This window comes from Patagioenas fasciata, chromosome 23, assembly GCF_037038585.1.
Source record: "Patagioenas fasciata isolate bPatFas1 chromosome 23, bPatFas1.hap1, whole genome shotgun sequence".
NCBI classification, from domain to species: domain Eukaryota; kingdom Metazoa; phylum Chordata; class Aves; order Columbiformes; family Columbidae; genus Patagioenas; species Patagioenas fasciata.
In genome coordinates, this window is record NC_092542.1 from 6855124 (window position 1) to 6870987 (window position 15864).

The 15864-nt window shown below is 53.4% G+C and overlaps 1 protein-coding gene across 1 annotated transcript in view; it reads left to right on the top strand.

The window, feature by feature from the left end:
• EPHA8 (EPH receptor A8) overlaps positions 1 to 15864 on the top strand; it is a 53444-nt gene that overhangs the window by 10955 nt on the left and 26625 nt on the right. Inside the window, exons 2-3 of the mRNA XM_065854914.2 lie at positions 1973 to 2037; positions 11476 to 12139. Coding sequence (XP_065710986.2) covers positions 1973 to 2037; positions 11476 to 12139 — 729 coding nt within the window. The remainder of the gene's footprint in view (positions 1 to 1972; positions 2038 to 11475; positions 12140 to 15864) is intronic.

Below are 15864 nucleotides of genomic sequence, written 5' to 3' on the forward strand. Positions count from 1 at the left end.
TGCATCCATTGCTGAGCACCTCAGCGTGGGAAAGAGGGTGCAGAGACCACAGTGGGGGGGAGAGAGGGTCTGCGAAAGCGGTCCCCTCCCCGCAGCCTGCCTGCTGAGGGTCACCGGGACTGTGCTCCTGCACTGCGAGCAGGGAAACTCCCGAGCCCGGGCTCCTGCTGGGTGAATTACCCAGGGAAAATAGGCAGAAAATCTTCAGATTAACAATAACAAATAAAAATGGATTTGAGATCTCCGAGGTAATTACTCCGTGCTGAGGGCAAGGGGCCTCTTTAGCAGTGGGAGCAGCACCGTGCGGGGAGTGGAGGGGCTTGGCCTGCTGTTGGGCCAATGGAGTCACACAAGAAACCCTGGAAATTCTTTCAAATTGTTCTGCTAACATTAATAAATGCCTCAAAAGCTCCTAATCTGCTCTGTCAGGAGCATGATGTCCGGGCGTTTCACAGCCAGCTCACGTCTCTACTCCTCTCTCCCCCTTCTCCTTCCCTGCCTGGTAATAGTAAATGAAAGTGGCACCCGTTCCTCCGGCTGCTGGGACCGGCATCACGCTGAGCCAGGCTCTGCTGGGGCTGGAGCCGCTGTCCTGACGTGCCCTGTCCCTGTCACGACAGGCTGGTGCCTTGCACTGAGACCATTGTCCCTCCAGAGCCCAGGGACCGGCTGAGACCCCGCGCTGCTGCAGGGACGTTGCATCAAGTTGCCTCAAGGTCCATGTTGGTGCTGCTTGAGGGTGAGGAAAAGCATCCAGAGTGGGCACAGCATCCAGAGAGGGTTTGACCTTCCTGGGTGACTGCAGATCAGAGTGCTGGGGAAAGCTGGGGGCACTGGAGGTCCCTGGGGGAGCCTGGTGCTGATGAAGGGTGATGAGGCACGGGCACGCTGGTGTCGGTGCCCACTGCACTCACTCCCAAAGGTCAGGGCACCTGGCTGGCCCCTGTCCCAACCTCCATCCCTCTGGATCTGTACCCTGGTGCTGGGGCTTGGGGTCCTTCCCCAGGTGCTGAGCAAATCAGAGGGTTATCAAGCAGTGGCAAGGTTCTCCTCCGCCTGATGCTGAGGGATCCGGGTGTGGGGCAGCAGATGACACCCAGGGGCAGCTCACCCTGTGCACACAGCAGTGCTGTGGCACCCCCTGCCCCCCCTGCTGACACTGCACAGGTTTCCATGGGAATCTCCTGAGCATGTTCAAAGGCATCCTCGCCTCTCCCCACACAGAAGCTGCTGCCCTCTCCTTGCAGATTTGCCCATGCCTCCTCGTTAAGCTGGGCTCCTGGTGGTGGCAGGGCTTTTGAAGAGTCGGCTTTGATAGGCCTCCTCATGCAGCCTTTCCCTCATGGTCTGGCCTCTCCAGTGGGGTGTCAGCCAGGACCATGGGGGGTCACTTTGTGCTGGAGCCAGGCACTGCAGTGTGTAATTACAGCAGCTGCTGGAGTGCAGACTTCAAAACAGTGATGCTGAGAGGGATGTGATCCTAAAGGGCTTGTTGGAGCCTCCATAGGAGAAGTGTCTAAGCAAGGAGTGATGCTCTGGTTGTATTGCTGTTGGCCCAGGGTGGGCCTGGTGGCCAGCTTGATGCCTGGAGTTTGTTTCTCCAGTTCCTCCTTGCTTTCTATCCCTTCTGACCTGCTCTGCAACCCCTTTGACCTGTGATTTGCAGTGCCTTCTCCTCCAAAAGGACATGTTGCTCTATTGAGGGCCAGGACTATGGCCAGGACTGATAGAGCCCCACCCCAACTCTACCCTGAACCAGCAGCTCTGGGGAGCACCATTTGTTGCTGTCTCCCCTCTCCCCACAGCTGCAGCCAGGCAGGTCCCTGGCAGCGTCCCCATGGATCGATGGGCACAGGGGACGATCAAGTGAGTGGGGTGCAAGGAGGGGTGGTTTGTGGTGGCTCAGTTCCTCACCCCTTGGAGATGGGGAGAAAGCTTTCTAACGCAGCGTTTTGCTCCTGTTTTTTTCCAGTGAACTTGCTTGACACGTCAACAATCCAGGGGGACTGGGGCTGGATGACTTATCCCTCACATGGGGTAAGTATGGAGTGGCTGTTGGCACTTGGGGGACCCCAATGGGACATGTCCCCATGGGCAGGGTGGATGAACATCCCAGCCTCAGGCTGGTGCCTTGGTCAGTGCTGATGGGCCAAAGACAACATGTCTGTTAGGAAATATGAGCCTGAAAGGCTAGCAGTGAGATATAGCCAGTTTGGAAATGCCATTTAACTCTCTGTGTCCCCTGGTAGGGACCAGGTTGTCACCAAGTCCTACGCTTTGGGGGAACTCAAGTGCTAGGTGGCCCCATGGACACTCATGCTGAGAAGCAACTCATCCCTTATTGCACTGGGGGAGTGTCAGCATAAACAGTCCGAAAGGACTGGGGAACTCTCAGCTGCCTGTAGTCTGAGGAGTTTGTTGTGGGAACCGGGCAGGAGGGGCAGGGGAGCATCCCCTGCGGAGGGTTTGTTACAGGGAATGGAGATGTAAATGCACAGCCCTGCAGTGTGGCCAGGAGGGATGCAGGGGTGGTGACCCCCATGTAAGCCTGCCATCCCTACTACATCTCTACTGCCACACGCTCCCTTTACTTGCATTTCCATGTCCAGATTTTGCTGCCGCAGCAGCTTTCTGGAAATTGTGAGTTTCAAATGGCAGCGGTGACCTGGCTGTAAGGATTTTGTTCATTCATTTAGTGAACAGAAACAATCCCATAAATACACACAGGACCAACTGCAAGGCACAGTGGGGCTTGCTGCATGTACAAAATTAGGGGTGCCTACCTGGCTTTCGCTGCTGTGTTGATTTTTCATGTCCACTCTTTTTCATCCCCTCTCTGAACTAAATGGTCCTAATCTTTTCAATTCTGCCTCCTACAGAAATCTTCCCAGGCCTCTCATAATTTTCATTGATCTGTTGCTTGAGACTTTCAGTCCCTGCACTGTTTGAGCAGAAGGGATCAGAACTGTGAATTCATAATAGCGATGATCAGATTTATATCATACATTATCACATGTGTAAATATATTAAATCATTAACTCAGCTCTAATTTTAGCAGTTAGCTGTTGCAATGATGACTATCCTGGAAATGTAATAGATTCAGAGGTACAAGGTCAGAGGGGACTGCAGAGCTAATGTGATGTGATCTCTTGCATAAATACAGGCCTTCAGACCTGGCGTTTCACTTGCATCTCAGAAAATCCCAGTTTTTAGAAAAAAACATCCTTGGTTACAAAATTGTCAGTGGTGGTAAATTCTCTGGGTCCTATCCTGATGTTGTTAACACGTGGCTGGTAAAACCCCATCACTATGTGGGTTTGACTTGGTTAACTTTCCAGCCACTGGACCCTCTTCTGCCATTTCCTGGTAAAGGTGATATTGTCCTCTTCATGGTCATTCTCAGGGTGCCCTTGGCTGTGTGTACCCCTGTCCTGTCACCCTGCTGCTGCCATCTCATCCCAGCCCTTCCTCCAAATCCTGGCACCCTGAAGGGGCCTGGTGCATGTTCAGGAGATCAGGGACCAGGGATTCCTCTGCTCCCCTGGAAGTGAGGATGTTTCTGGGACATTTCTGGGAGCGAGGGCTGTTTTCCTTTGTCCACTTCCACTGCTCTGTCCTTGACTACATCCTGAGCAATTCCTCCCCATAGTCAGACCCCCCACTCCTCACAGACTGCCCAAGACCATCCTCCTTCTGAATCTTCCACCATGAGTCCAGCTCTCCAGACACCTGTTGTTACCACATTCCCAGGCCCACCACTAGCTGTCAGACATCTATGGGATCCATCACATCACCTAGGTGACTTGGATGAAGATGAATCCACCTGAGCTCGCTGCCCTGGGGACACACAGGCATGACTGGGCAGGACCTTGCACTCTCAAAGCAGACCCAGAGCCTACAGGTGCCCCTTTCTCACCACATCAGGGACTTCCATGATTGGTTAAGATGCAGCATCTTGTATTGTACATCTGCAAATCCGTCAGGTGAACCCTGGGTCCCGACCCATCAGGGCTGTCACGTGTAATGCGTTCCATGACAACAGGGTGCCGGGGCTGGCTTGCGGGGCAGTCACCGCTGAGCTGCTCTCTTGCACTGCAGCAGATGCACAGCAGCCCAGCAACTCCAGAACTCTAGTGCTTGTGTGAAGTCTCTATCTGATTAGTGATTTTTATTAAGAAGAGTTATTATTGGATGCCAAAAAAACTATAAAAAAAGAAAAAAAAAAGGCAAACCCAGCTCTTGGACATGCTGCTGTGTCCTCGTGCAAGTCTTAGCTGTGGGGCAACAGCACTCTTCACTTACCCTGTGCTTTTGCCCGACTCATGGCCTTGTTACTGAGAGTACAATCATACAGCTGTGTGAAAACTGGCTTGGACATTGTCTGGGAGGGTGTCTGCATTGGAACGCAATGCTCTTGCACAAACAACTTTGTGTATCTTTTCCAGCTGGATATTTTTATGGCTCCTCTAAATGTTTTTCTTGACTGTGGTTCTTCCCCCATGGGCCATCGCCTTGTAGCATCCTGAAAGAGCATTCCTTTACCCTCTTGCTGGTCCTTCAGCTCCAGGTGCTTTTTGAGTAGTATATTTGCACTTGGATCCAGTTGCTATCACCAAAAAGGAGGTGAGATAGGGTGCTGGTATCTCAGAGAAGCTGCTGTAGGAAACTTGCTCTCAGTGATTTGGCACTGAGCAGATGCCTCCTGAGCATCCCCTACAGCAGGGTTCAGATTCAGGTGGGAGAGATGCTGAGTGACTCAGGCTTGGTACCTTGTGTGCACATGGCTCGAAGCCTGGTGTGATCTCTGCTCCAGGGGAGGGACTGAGTTTGCTGGTCACCATCTCAGGAGCACTGCTGCTGTCCCTGGGACCGTCCCTGCCCACTGCAGCGTGCTGCAGCTCGGGCAGCCCTGGGCTGGGTAGACCCCAGCTGCTGGTGTAGTGTGGAGGTGGTGGGTTACTGTGCAGCCAGATTTTGTTTGACCTCCCTTATTTTTTGCTGCCATTTCCGTAATTCAGATACTCCTGCTGGAAAAAAGCTGGCAGCGGCCCCCACTGCTGTTCTCCCTCACTACCTGCTGGCTGTCCTGCCTGAGCCACGGCTGCAGTGAGCAATGGGTGCTGGAGGGTGCAGGATTTCCCCTGTCTCTCTGCTCCCTCCAAGGACAGAAACATCCGTCACACATTCTCCTGCCAAGGGGCAGCGTTGCTGACCATGGCTCCCCAGCTGAAGTTACGATTGTTTTTGCTTTACCCACTTCTCCATCTCCCTGCCCTGTGTGATCCCAGGGCCACCGCATGGGTGACAATGGGGAGGTGGGTCACTCTGGTTGGATCTTTGCACAAACAGCACAAAGCCCCAGGCTGCAGCCTGAGGAGCTTAAGAAGGGGACTTGTGGCCACTGTCTCGGTCCCTATGCCTTGCTTTTCCAGCACCTGGTCCTGTCCCACCTCTCTGGGGCTCCAGGGGATGCCAAGAGGAAGGGCAAGAGTCTCAGGAGTTTCCTCTTCTGGACTGGGAGACCCCAGAGCTTTTTGGACAATGGTCCAAAGCATCAGCAGTGCAAAACTGGCAGGGTACCTCTTGCAAAGTCCCGATGTTTTCATCACACCTGTGGGCAGGGTGAACTTGCCTCACAGGAAGGTATTTTCTCCTCTCTGGGTTTGCTGTGCCCAGCAAGAGCAGTGGAGCAGGGGGCTGGGAGCAGTGGGCACAGCGGGGGTCAGCGGCACCATCGGGCCTGGGGAGTGTCAGGCCATCAGGGAGGCATGTGTGGCCTGTTTTGACATTTCCTCTTGCCAGACAATTAACTGAGGGGTAATTGGCTGTAATTGCTGCTCAGGGGTTTAATTGCGTCCCTCTCTCAGCTCCACCCCGGAGACACGTGCAAGACGCGGAAGGGTCACCGGGAGCATCCCTGTCCCGCAGGCTGTGGCTCCTCTCAATTATAACTTCAAAGGGCTCCCAGGAGCTTTGCAGCTCGCTCCATCCCCAGAACAATTCCCTTTGCATTGAAAATTAAACTCTTATCAGTGCCGTCAAAGAGGCTGCCCCTTCCCCTTCTGTGCCTCCAGTTTCCCAGCTCTCCCCAGCAAAATGCCCCAGTGCCCCAGTGCCCTTCTCTCCCCTCTCCTTGCTCCGCACGTGACCTGCTGGATCAGAGGGACCCTGATCGGCCCCTTTGCAAATTGCTTTTTTACTGACTAATTAAAACGCTGATGAGATAAGTCAACATATTATTAATAATTATTGTATCGTCTACTTTGATTTACAAAGTCAAACAGGAAATGATTTTGTTCAGACACAGCGTATCTAAGGAACTTGAATGATGCCTTGCAAAAGCTAATTATAATGGGAGCACCTTGAGTGCCGGAGAAAGGCCCCCCATGCTGCCCACAGCCTCCCCGTCTGCCTCCACCTCCATGGTCTCTCTCCACAGCATCCCCTTTGCTGCACGGGCTGGACTCAGCCCAGCGAGCACCAGGCACACTCCTTGTTGGCTTTGCTGGTGGGAGCACCTAGAAAGACCCTTCAGAGGTGGTTTGCACCTCCCTGTCTCTGCCACTCTGCTCCTGGTAAACGGACATTTCCTGAGGCCCCTGGGCACAATCAGCCAGAAGTGCTTTTCCGTCATTCTACATGTAGCTCAGAGAGAAAACTGGCAGAAAGGCACCATATTCACTTAAACAACCACCTGAGACCACGGGCAACAATTTTTGCCTGTAGGATGTTCCCCCAGTGATGTTTGTGCACCAGTGGTGGGTATTTCATGCTGGTGTACGGTGCTCCTGTAAACACCCCAGGACTGAACTGTTTGCAGAGCAAACCCTACACAACAGGTGACTTCATTTGTTTATTTATTTATTGCCTGGCTCTGGTCCTGCAGTCAACAACAAGTTCAGGACTTGGATGAGCCCCATCTGACATGCCAGCCCCGACACAGGGCAGGGTCGCCCTGTAAGGCCCCTGTCCCCACCTGAGCTGTGCTGTGTGCTCACCCTTTCACCCCCATGCAGGGTCCTGCCTTTCTAACAAAAGATATTGGATCTCGTCCATCCTCCTGGGCCATGTTTTCTGCCCTCTGTCACTTCAATGTCCTTGTGCCATTTCTTGGATTTCTCTTCCAGTTTGGAATCTCTGCCTGGATCCAGGAACACCAGCAAGTTACAGGGTAAACTGTGGTGAAACTAATTTTCTTTGAAAAAAAGAAGATCGGTAGGAAAGGAAGACTGGAAAATAAAGATTTAGACTAGTAATTGAGATAAAAGCTCATCTCCCAGTGCTTGTTCAGTAAATGCTGGGTTATTGCTAATTCCCCAGACGCTGGTCACTACAAGGAGTTAATCACCTGCAGAGAAGCTCAGGGTAGTTAACTGCCTGACAAATCCCTCCTTAGCCACAGCAGTGACTGATTTCATGGAGATTATCTCCATTAACCCCTCCCATCTGAAGATTTATAGCTGCAATAACATCCCTCTCTGTTTTTTCCCTCCCTGTAACAGTGGAGTGAGGGACCCGGCAGCTCCTGGACAGGAGCTGTAGCTCAGTGCTGGCTCTCAGGAGGAAGGAGAGCTCTGGATGTCCCGGTGGCAGCAGCAGTTTTGTGATGTCAGGCAGACCTGGAAGCCGTCGCAGGGCTGGGGAGACCTCGTCCCTTGGGTCCCTCTGTGGGCACTGCAAGGGCGGTGGGAGCCTGAGCTGCCTCTCCAGAGGGACGTGGTCTCTCCTTGTGCATTCATCCCCCTGTTCTTCCTCCTGCTCCCCACTCTGCTGCACTGCACAGGCCCTGGGAGGTTTCTAGGACCTGCTCAGCTGCCCAGATATCTGGTGTTTGCATCTTTTGCCTTTCATAATCTGGAATTTTTTTTTATAACTGGTGTTGACTTTAATTTAAACTATTAGGCAAACCCCTGAATACAGATGCAATCATGTCCCCCCCCAGTGCGTGCGCTCGCCACGTTAATTATGATGTCCTCATTTCCGTCTCACTAGGGGATCTTATCACAATGGCGGGGGCCGGGCTGAGCTTCATTTAATAAAAGCTACTTCAAACTGTCAGCTGAGAGCAGGCGATGCTGGGTGCGCGCACAGTGAACCGATGGTACCCAGCGTCAAAGCTGCGGATGGCCAGAGGCTCCTCTCCCTGGCCATAAGATCTTGTAATTATCATGAAACTGAAAAACCCTTAAAGTCATGGGGATCCCTGAAGCAGGTTCTTCCATCCCAAATGCCCGGCAGCTCCTCGGACCTGGCAGAACTCATGGGATTTGAGTTGCCTTGTGGCACCCGTTCAGGTGCCCCAGCTTCCCTCCGCACCTTTCCACTGATGGCGGAACACTTGCCCTTTTGGCCAGTGGTGTGGGCATGGAATTTTGGACCAGTCTTGAACTGGGGTCCCATGATGCTGGGTACAACCCAAGGGAAGGCCTGGCAGTCCAACTGCTGCACAGAAAGCACCAGGTTTGAAAGAACAATGCTGTAAATGGAAACCCTCGAAGTTCTCCCCTGTGGTGGTTGCTGATCATCGCCAGAGCTTGGCGATGGATGTTTAGGTCCCCGCTCTCTGACAGCAGTGAGGGTGCTGCCAGCTCTGGCAGTGCCACAGGGATGTGGGGCTATCATGGTCATGAGCACCATCTCCTCAGCCAGATTTGGGAGAGAAGTAAATGTCTGGTGGTGCTGGAGACCTGAAGCAACCACATCAGCTGGAGACCAAGGCATTTTGGTGCACACAGTGGCCTTCTGTTTCTCTTGCTGGACACTGGAGAGCGCTGAGCCCCCCAGGCACGGCAGAGGGGAGCTGGCTCTGCACTGCGGGAGATCCCAGCTCACCCTGCTCAGCTCTGCCCATGCCCCATGTGCCTCCTCCCGTGTGCATCTCTGCCTGGCTTCCCCCAGGAACCCAGCAGGAAAAAGACAGGAAACAGATGTTGTGTTAATTTGTGCTCAATTAATTGTGACGACTTCCACACCCTCTGCAGCGCCGTGGTGCGTGCACACATCGGTGCGAGAGCATGGAGCTGGCTGGGTCCTGCTGGCCCTGGTGCTGTACCTGCCATGCACAAGCTTCAGGGCACCCCTGCACGCCCTGGCCAAGTGGCAGGAGAGTGTCCTGGGTGTCACAGCACTTTCTACAGACTCATCTCAGTGTCTGGGGAAGCTGAGGGATAACAAGAACAGTGCTGCCACTCACCCCTCCAGCAGGGCACACAGGCAGCCTGACCACTTCCCATGTTGTCTAGCTGAGCGCTGGGGTGCAGAGCAGGTTCCCAGTGATCCCAGGACCCAGGATGACCCTGGGCATTTCTGGAGTTCAAGAGGATGATATTTTAAAAGAACCAGAAACATTTTTCTCTCCTGGCAGTGACTTGGCTTTCACACCCTTTGCCACCATGTTCCCGTTTCATTGAAGTTTGCACCTGAAACTGCTGCCTTCTCCAGGTTGCTTTCAGCTCTTTAGGAGTGAGAAGCAGAGTTGCCTCCTAAAGGTGGGATTCTGGGGGAATTTTGAAGATGTACATCACTGAAACAGCTGCTCTGATCACTAGTAGAAGGCACAGGTTGGGGTCCTTCTAACTTTGGGGTTAGGGTCCTTTTTCCCAGGTCAAGGAGGTTAAATGAGGAAACACTTTCCCATCGGAGAGGGGAGAGGGGCGCGGGCTGTCTTACAGGTATCACTGATAAATCTCTTTCCACTATCCTTTACTCTCCGGAGGTACAATGCCTTCCCCCAGCTGTGTCCTGTCCCTGCAGCGCTGGTGGCCACACAGAGACGCTGTTGGGTGCTGGTCCCAGCAGATCTGCACCCTTGTTGTCTCTCACAGCTGAGCATCAGACTCCTTCTCTCTGGGCTGCCATTGGTTTTGCATCTGCAATGGAGAATGGGTCACCACTTGCATACAAAAATGCCAATTTCACCCATCAGAACAAGCCCAGAGGTTTATTTTAAAGTATTTTCAAGGCTACTTAAAAGATCTGTTTTTCTGCTCTGTGCACCACTGCTGGAGCTTTGCTCGTCTCCCCAGCCAACGCACAGACCTCCAGGGGGCTGCTCCCCACCAGCTGCCTTCGGCAATGCAGGCAGGGCCGGCAGTCTGAGGAACGGGGGTGGTGGGGCTGTGGGGGTGGTGGGGCTGTGGGGGTGACGGTTTGGCAGGCAGGACGTGGAGTGCAGCAGGGGGGGGCAGGTGCTTCCCCAGCTTCTCCAGGGCTGCAGCTGGGGCTGCCCCTCGCCACTGGACTGATGCGTGGTGGTGGGACTCAGGCATCTTCAAAACCTGTTTCTGAGACCAGGGAAAAGTCAGAAGGTTCTGCTTCTCTTTGTCCTCCTCTTCTTCTCTTCGTTCTCTTTCAAGAAGAATTCAGGTGCCCCAGGCCCCTCCTAGTGATGGCAATGCCTGGTTTGGACAGGGACATGGGCTGAAGAGGGGGTGGGAAGCTCCCAGAGAAGGGAAGGGCTGTGTGTCCCAGCGAGGGGCTGGTAGGGCTGAAGAGGGTGGAAAGGAAGATACGTGAGGCAAGAGTGAACGCCCAGAAGTGTCCTGTAGGTCCCGACAACTAAGTTCAACTTGTCCTTCAACTACTGAGCTCATTTGTATCCAAAATCTCACTATGCCTTCTCACTTTGCGTCAGTCAAAACCACTTAGTATCCCTCCCTTGGGTGACACAAATGTCCCTGTTCCCTCCTAACTTACCCAGTGACTCCTCAGACCACCCCTCCATCACAGTCCTTCTTGCTCCCACCTGCTTTTGCCCAGCACACCCTCCACAAGCTCACCCTGATGCTGCTGCTACACTGAATTTTAAATCCAGAGCTACCAAGCTCTAAACCTTAGGTTCCCAGATCCAGCCCCCAGTTCAGCTGCTATGCTGGACTGACAACAGCGGGCTCACACTGAGGACCAGCACTGACCTCGTCCTGCCTGGTCGAAAGGGGGGTCTGTGCCCCATGGACCCCCATTTCTTGCTGGAAGTCCTGTGTTTGCTGCATGATTCCTCTTCACTCCATGGTATGCATCCCAAAATTTATTCTCCAGCTGGAAAACAGTCCATTTAGTTCATTCATGGAGATGGCAGGAGCCAGAAGAGATCCAGGTGAACATCATGCAGGTGCCTTCCTCCTGCTGCTGTGACCAGCGTGTTGAGCACCAGGAAAAGGGATTTGCAGACACGGTCTGGGGGGTTTGAAGCCCTTCAAAACACACGCTGCCATCAGTTTCTGCCCTCAGATCAGCCTCTTGCAAGCATTCTCACCTGTGAATAGGGGTGCTCTCCATTCACCTTCGTCAGGGTGGGGTGTGAGAGTTGCTGCCCAGATTAGCACTGGGTAAACTCTGATCATCAGCATTTTCCTTTGGCCTATGGTGGCAGTGACCTCTCTTCCAGATGCAGAGGGAGTTTTTCATGGGGTGGGTGACGGCATACCCTGTGCTCAGCGGGTGTTCAGGATGACCTGTTCTCTCTCTGTCCTGCAGTGGGATTCGATCAATGAAATGGATGAATTTTTCAGCCCCATCCACACCTACCAGGTCTGTAATGTCATGACCCCCAACCAGAACAACTGGCTACGGACCAACTGGGTTCAACGGGACGGCGCACGGCGGGTCTACGCGGAGATTAAATTCACGCTGAGGGACTGTAACAGCATGCCAGGCGTGCTGGGCACCTGCAAGGAGACTTTCAACCTGTACTACCTGGAATCTGACCGAGACCTGGGCACCAGCACCCGGGAGAGCCAGTTCACGAAGATCGACACCATCGCAGCTGACGAGAGCTTCACCAACGTGGACCTGGGGGTGAGGCGCCTGAAGCTGAACACGGAGGTGCGGGGTGTGGGGCCACTGAGCAAGAGGGGTTTCTACTTGGCCTTCCAGGACATAGGTGCTTGCATCGCCATCGTTTCGGTGAGGGTGTACTACAAGAAGTGCCCAGCAATGGTGAGGAACCTGGCGTCCTTCTCTGAGGCTGTGACCGGGGCAGACTCGTCCTCCCTGGTGGAAGTGCGGGGAGAGTGCGTAGGCCACTCGGAGGAGAGGGACACCCCCAAAATGTACTGCAGTGCTGAGGGAGAATGGTTGGTGCCCATTGGGAAGTGCGTGTGCAGTGCTGGCTATGAAGAGCAGCGGGATTCCTGCACAGGTGAGTCCCTGCTTCTCGTTCACGGTGCCTGCAAGGGGAGTGATGGCTGCAAGGGGCTCTTTCCTCTCTGGGGAAGGGCTGAGGACAGATACCTGCTCACAAAAACTTTGAAAGCCAGCCTCTGTGGAGGCCAAGCACTGTCAAGCCTTTGCTGTTCTGTTTTGTGCTTCCAAAATGTGTTGTTGGTACCACGGGGGAGCTCCTTGGAAGCTTCTTTGAGCTTGACAGTGGCGGGTCTTGGTGCACAGGTCATGGCTTTGGGATGGGGGCTGCCCTGGCTCCATCTTCCCCTACCACGGAACGCATGGCGCAGAGACCCCAGCCCGGTGCCCCCAGCAGACCTCTTCCGTCACACTCCAGCAAACCACCACCTGGCCTCTCCAAAGTGCCACCCCACTCACTTCCCTTTGCCAGGGGGTTTGAAAGAGAGGAAATCAAAAAGGGAAACATTGAGCTTTTATGAAACAAGGTTATCGCCTCCATCCATCACCCGTCCGGGGGCTGCTGCAGAGACCTGCCGTCTGGGGGTGCCGGGAGCCTTCCCGGGGGCCTCCGGTGCCGCTGGGCAGGCGTCAGGCTGCGACTGTACAAACTGCGATAAGGAAGCAGGGTGACCAGCAGCAGCCGTGCACCAGGCACGGGGATGTGTGTGTACAGAGCACGGTGCTCGGGTCCCCCGTGAGAGCCCACCGCACAGATTTGTTTGCTCTTGGTTTCTTTATGGGAGGTGTTGAGGGGAGCAGCACAAATAAGAGTACAGGGCTTTTGTTTGAGTTTCATAGAAATGTCAAGTGGAACATTTGTCTTAGGAACACTTGATGCAAGGTTAGGACGTCCGACGCCGGGCTGGAATGGATCCAGGTGCTGTGGGGACTGCGCCAGCCCCGGGGGTCCCGAGCTATGCGGAGTGGGAAGGACGAGCAGAATAAATGCTTCTATCAGAAACTCCCTCTGCCCTCAAACGAATGATTTGAAAGTCATCTTGGGATAGATCTGATAATTCAGGAAGGGTCTTCTTCTCCCAGGTTAGAGGGTGGGGTGAAATGTGCATGGGACCAGCCATGTGCTGTTTGTGGAGGGGGCAGTGACGCAGGCCACCTGGATGGCTGGGGGGCAGCCCCACCGCTGCAGGGAGCTGAGAGCTGGAGGTGTGGTCTGTCCAGATCACCAGCCCAAAACCTGGAGGCGGAAGGAAGCCCTGGCATCGATACTGTGCTCAGCTCACCTCTTTGCCTGTTTCCTTGGACACATCTGTCTCTCTCCTGAGAGCTGATTCTCTGCTCTCCTGCCTTTTTCTGGTGGGATTGTCCCTACCCATGGGCACAGCACAGGAGGAAATGTGTTCCAACCTGCATCCCTGCATGGGGTGGGCACAGGCAGATGGACTCGGACCCACACTGCTCAACCAGCAATGCTCTTGGGTGAAGCTCTCCAGGGCCTGTGGCATCAGAAAGAGGATAGAAGTGTCACTGGGCTTTGTCCAGCCTCGGAGGGAAAGGTTCAGTGTCATCTTGCCCTTCTACCTTCCCTGTCCCACTCATCCTCAGCAGATGTTTTCATAGCAGCGGGAGTTCGATAGCCCAGCGTCAATGAGCAGGGGCAGCACCTCCTTCCTGGCATCTCCTTTGGAGGGTGTGGAGCCGGAGTACATGTATTTACACACAAAAGCAAACAGATACAAATCTCCGATCTAAACTTCTCATGGTTGATTGGTGCAGAGTTCATTTTTCATGATGAAAAGTGCCTTTCTGGAATGATTTATAACCCCAGCGGATCTGTCGGAGTTGGAAATTAGCCGTTTTAATTGTCAGACAGACAAAACCAGGATTCCAGTGGCTGCTGCCCCGGCAATTTTTCATTCTCCATTACAGGAATGAGATGATATAAATCACTCCTTGTGGCCCTAATAATCTTTCTATAAATATCAGGGAAATTCATTTTTTGCTTGGGGGGAAAAAAATTAGAGAGAAGATACTTTGCCTTTATAGCAGTGCTTAAAATGTGATTCTAAATTAATTTCCTTTCGCCTTTCACAGCCGGACGCCTTATTTGTCAAAGCTAAAGATGTTTGAACAGTGGAGGTTTCTCCCCCTCCTCTTTAATGTTCATTTTTCTAAGGACCTGCCAGAGTGATGGAAGACAGTTCAGGAAACCAGATCATGGCCAGAGCTGTTCCCAGCCCTTTGGAGGAGAAGGACAGCTGTGCCAGAGAGCTGGGAAGGACAGAGTGAGGTGGGACATGGTGTAGGATGCGTAGGAACCTGGGGAACTTCTCTGCCTCTTGTCCCCTTTCCTCTCAGATGTCATCTTGGATGTCCCTTCGTTTGGGCAGGAGCGGGGCACCTGACATCTCTGACCCCTTGCACTTACCCCCACGGGACCCACACATCTTGTGATGTCCTGGTGTTTGCTGTAATGAGGGGCACTTTCCATGGGATCAATCTCAACCCAGGGGCACCAGGTCAGGACCGTGCTAAGGATGCCAGCTAGCCTGGCATCAGATGTGTCACAGCCCTGCCTTGCACAGACATTTGACCCCTGTATCTGTGCCACCACATTTATTTTCAGAGGCACAAGACCTGTTTTCCAGCTGTAGCTGGGCACGAGTGCTGCAGTGCCTTACTGGGCAGAAACCAGGTTTGAGGGTGAGTTACCACTGCTGGTGCTGGGGTCCTGGGGTCTGCCAGCTCCTCATATTCCCAGCTTCTAGTCCTGTGGCATCTCCTGTCACAGCTGCCCCATGGATGAAACCCCTCAGGGTCTCTCCTAGGACAGCACAGCCCTGCTGTCCCACTCACTTGTCCCCTCCATTTTCAAGGCTTTGAAGGACTTTGCTTCTCTCACCCACGTCATCCGCAGCCAGCGTTGGATGTGCTGCTCCTTCCTGCTTGCAATGCATCAGTCCGCAGGAAGACACGCTGGTATCTCATACACACAGCAAATGGGAACTGCTCTGCCTAAATAGCAGAATAAGCCATAGCGTAAGTGGAAAGGATCTGTCCCAGCAATTTGTCAGATAAGAAGACAATCAGCATAATTCACCTTATTTATATGCAGCTGCTGTCCAGGACAAATAGACACCCATTTCAATAAGGTCAGTGCAATTAGGGAAATGAGAAAGGGAAGCACTTTAATCCTGGGTCTGCTTCTGTGGGAAGGGAGGAAACCCACAAGCTGCCTCCTCAAGCAGACATGAGGCTGAGAGCTGGGACATGTGTACCACGTCCTGTGGATGGACGGAGAAGCGGGCAGAGAGGCTCAGGCAGGGGGGACAGGGGCTCTTCACCCACAGCCCCTCTCTGGGGGTGGCTGCTGGGCTCCTGAGCCACCAAGGCTTTGGGACCATGGGCCTTGCATCAGGGTCAACTTTTAAGGGTGGATCTGAATTATTCTTTGGGCTATGTCTGTCACCAGCTGTCAGTGAGAAAAACTAGAAAGCTGGGATAAAATCTATTTAGCTGACTGCAAGGTGTACATGCACTCAGTCCGCTTGGACTGTTGGTAGCAGTGCCATGGTTATGGATCATGGTGATGCTCTTTGGGAGCTGACATAAACCCATCCAGCCACCAGCCATGGAGACGTCCAGGAGCACGGAATCTCCCAGGAAGCATTTTGTTTAGTGAACAAATGGAAAAGGGTAAAACAGAAGGGACAGGCTCCCTTCCCTGCTGTCAGAGCGGGTGATGAGCCTTTGGCAGAGATGCAGTTCCCAAAGAACATCTTA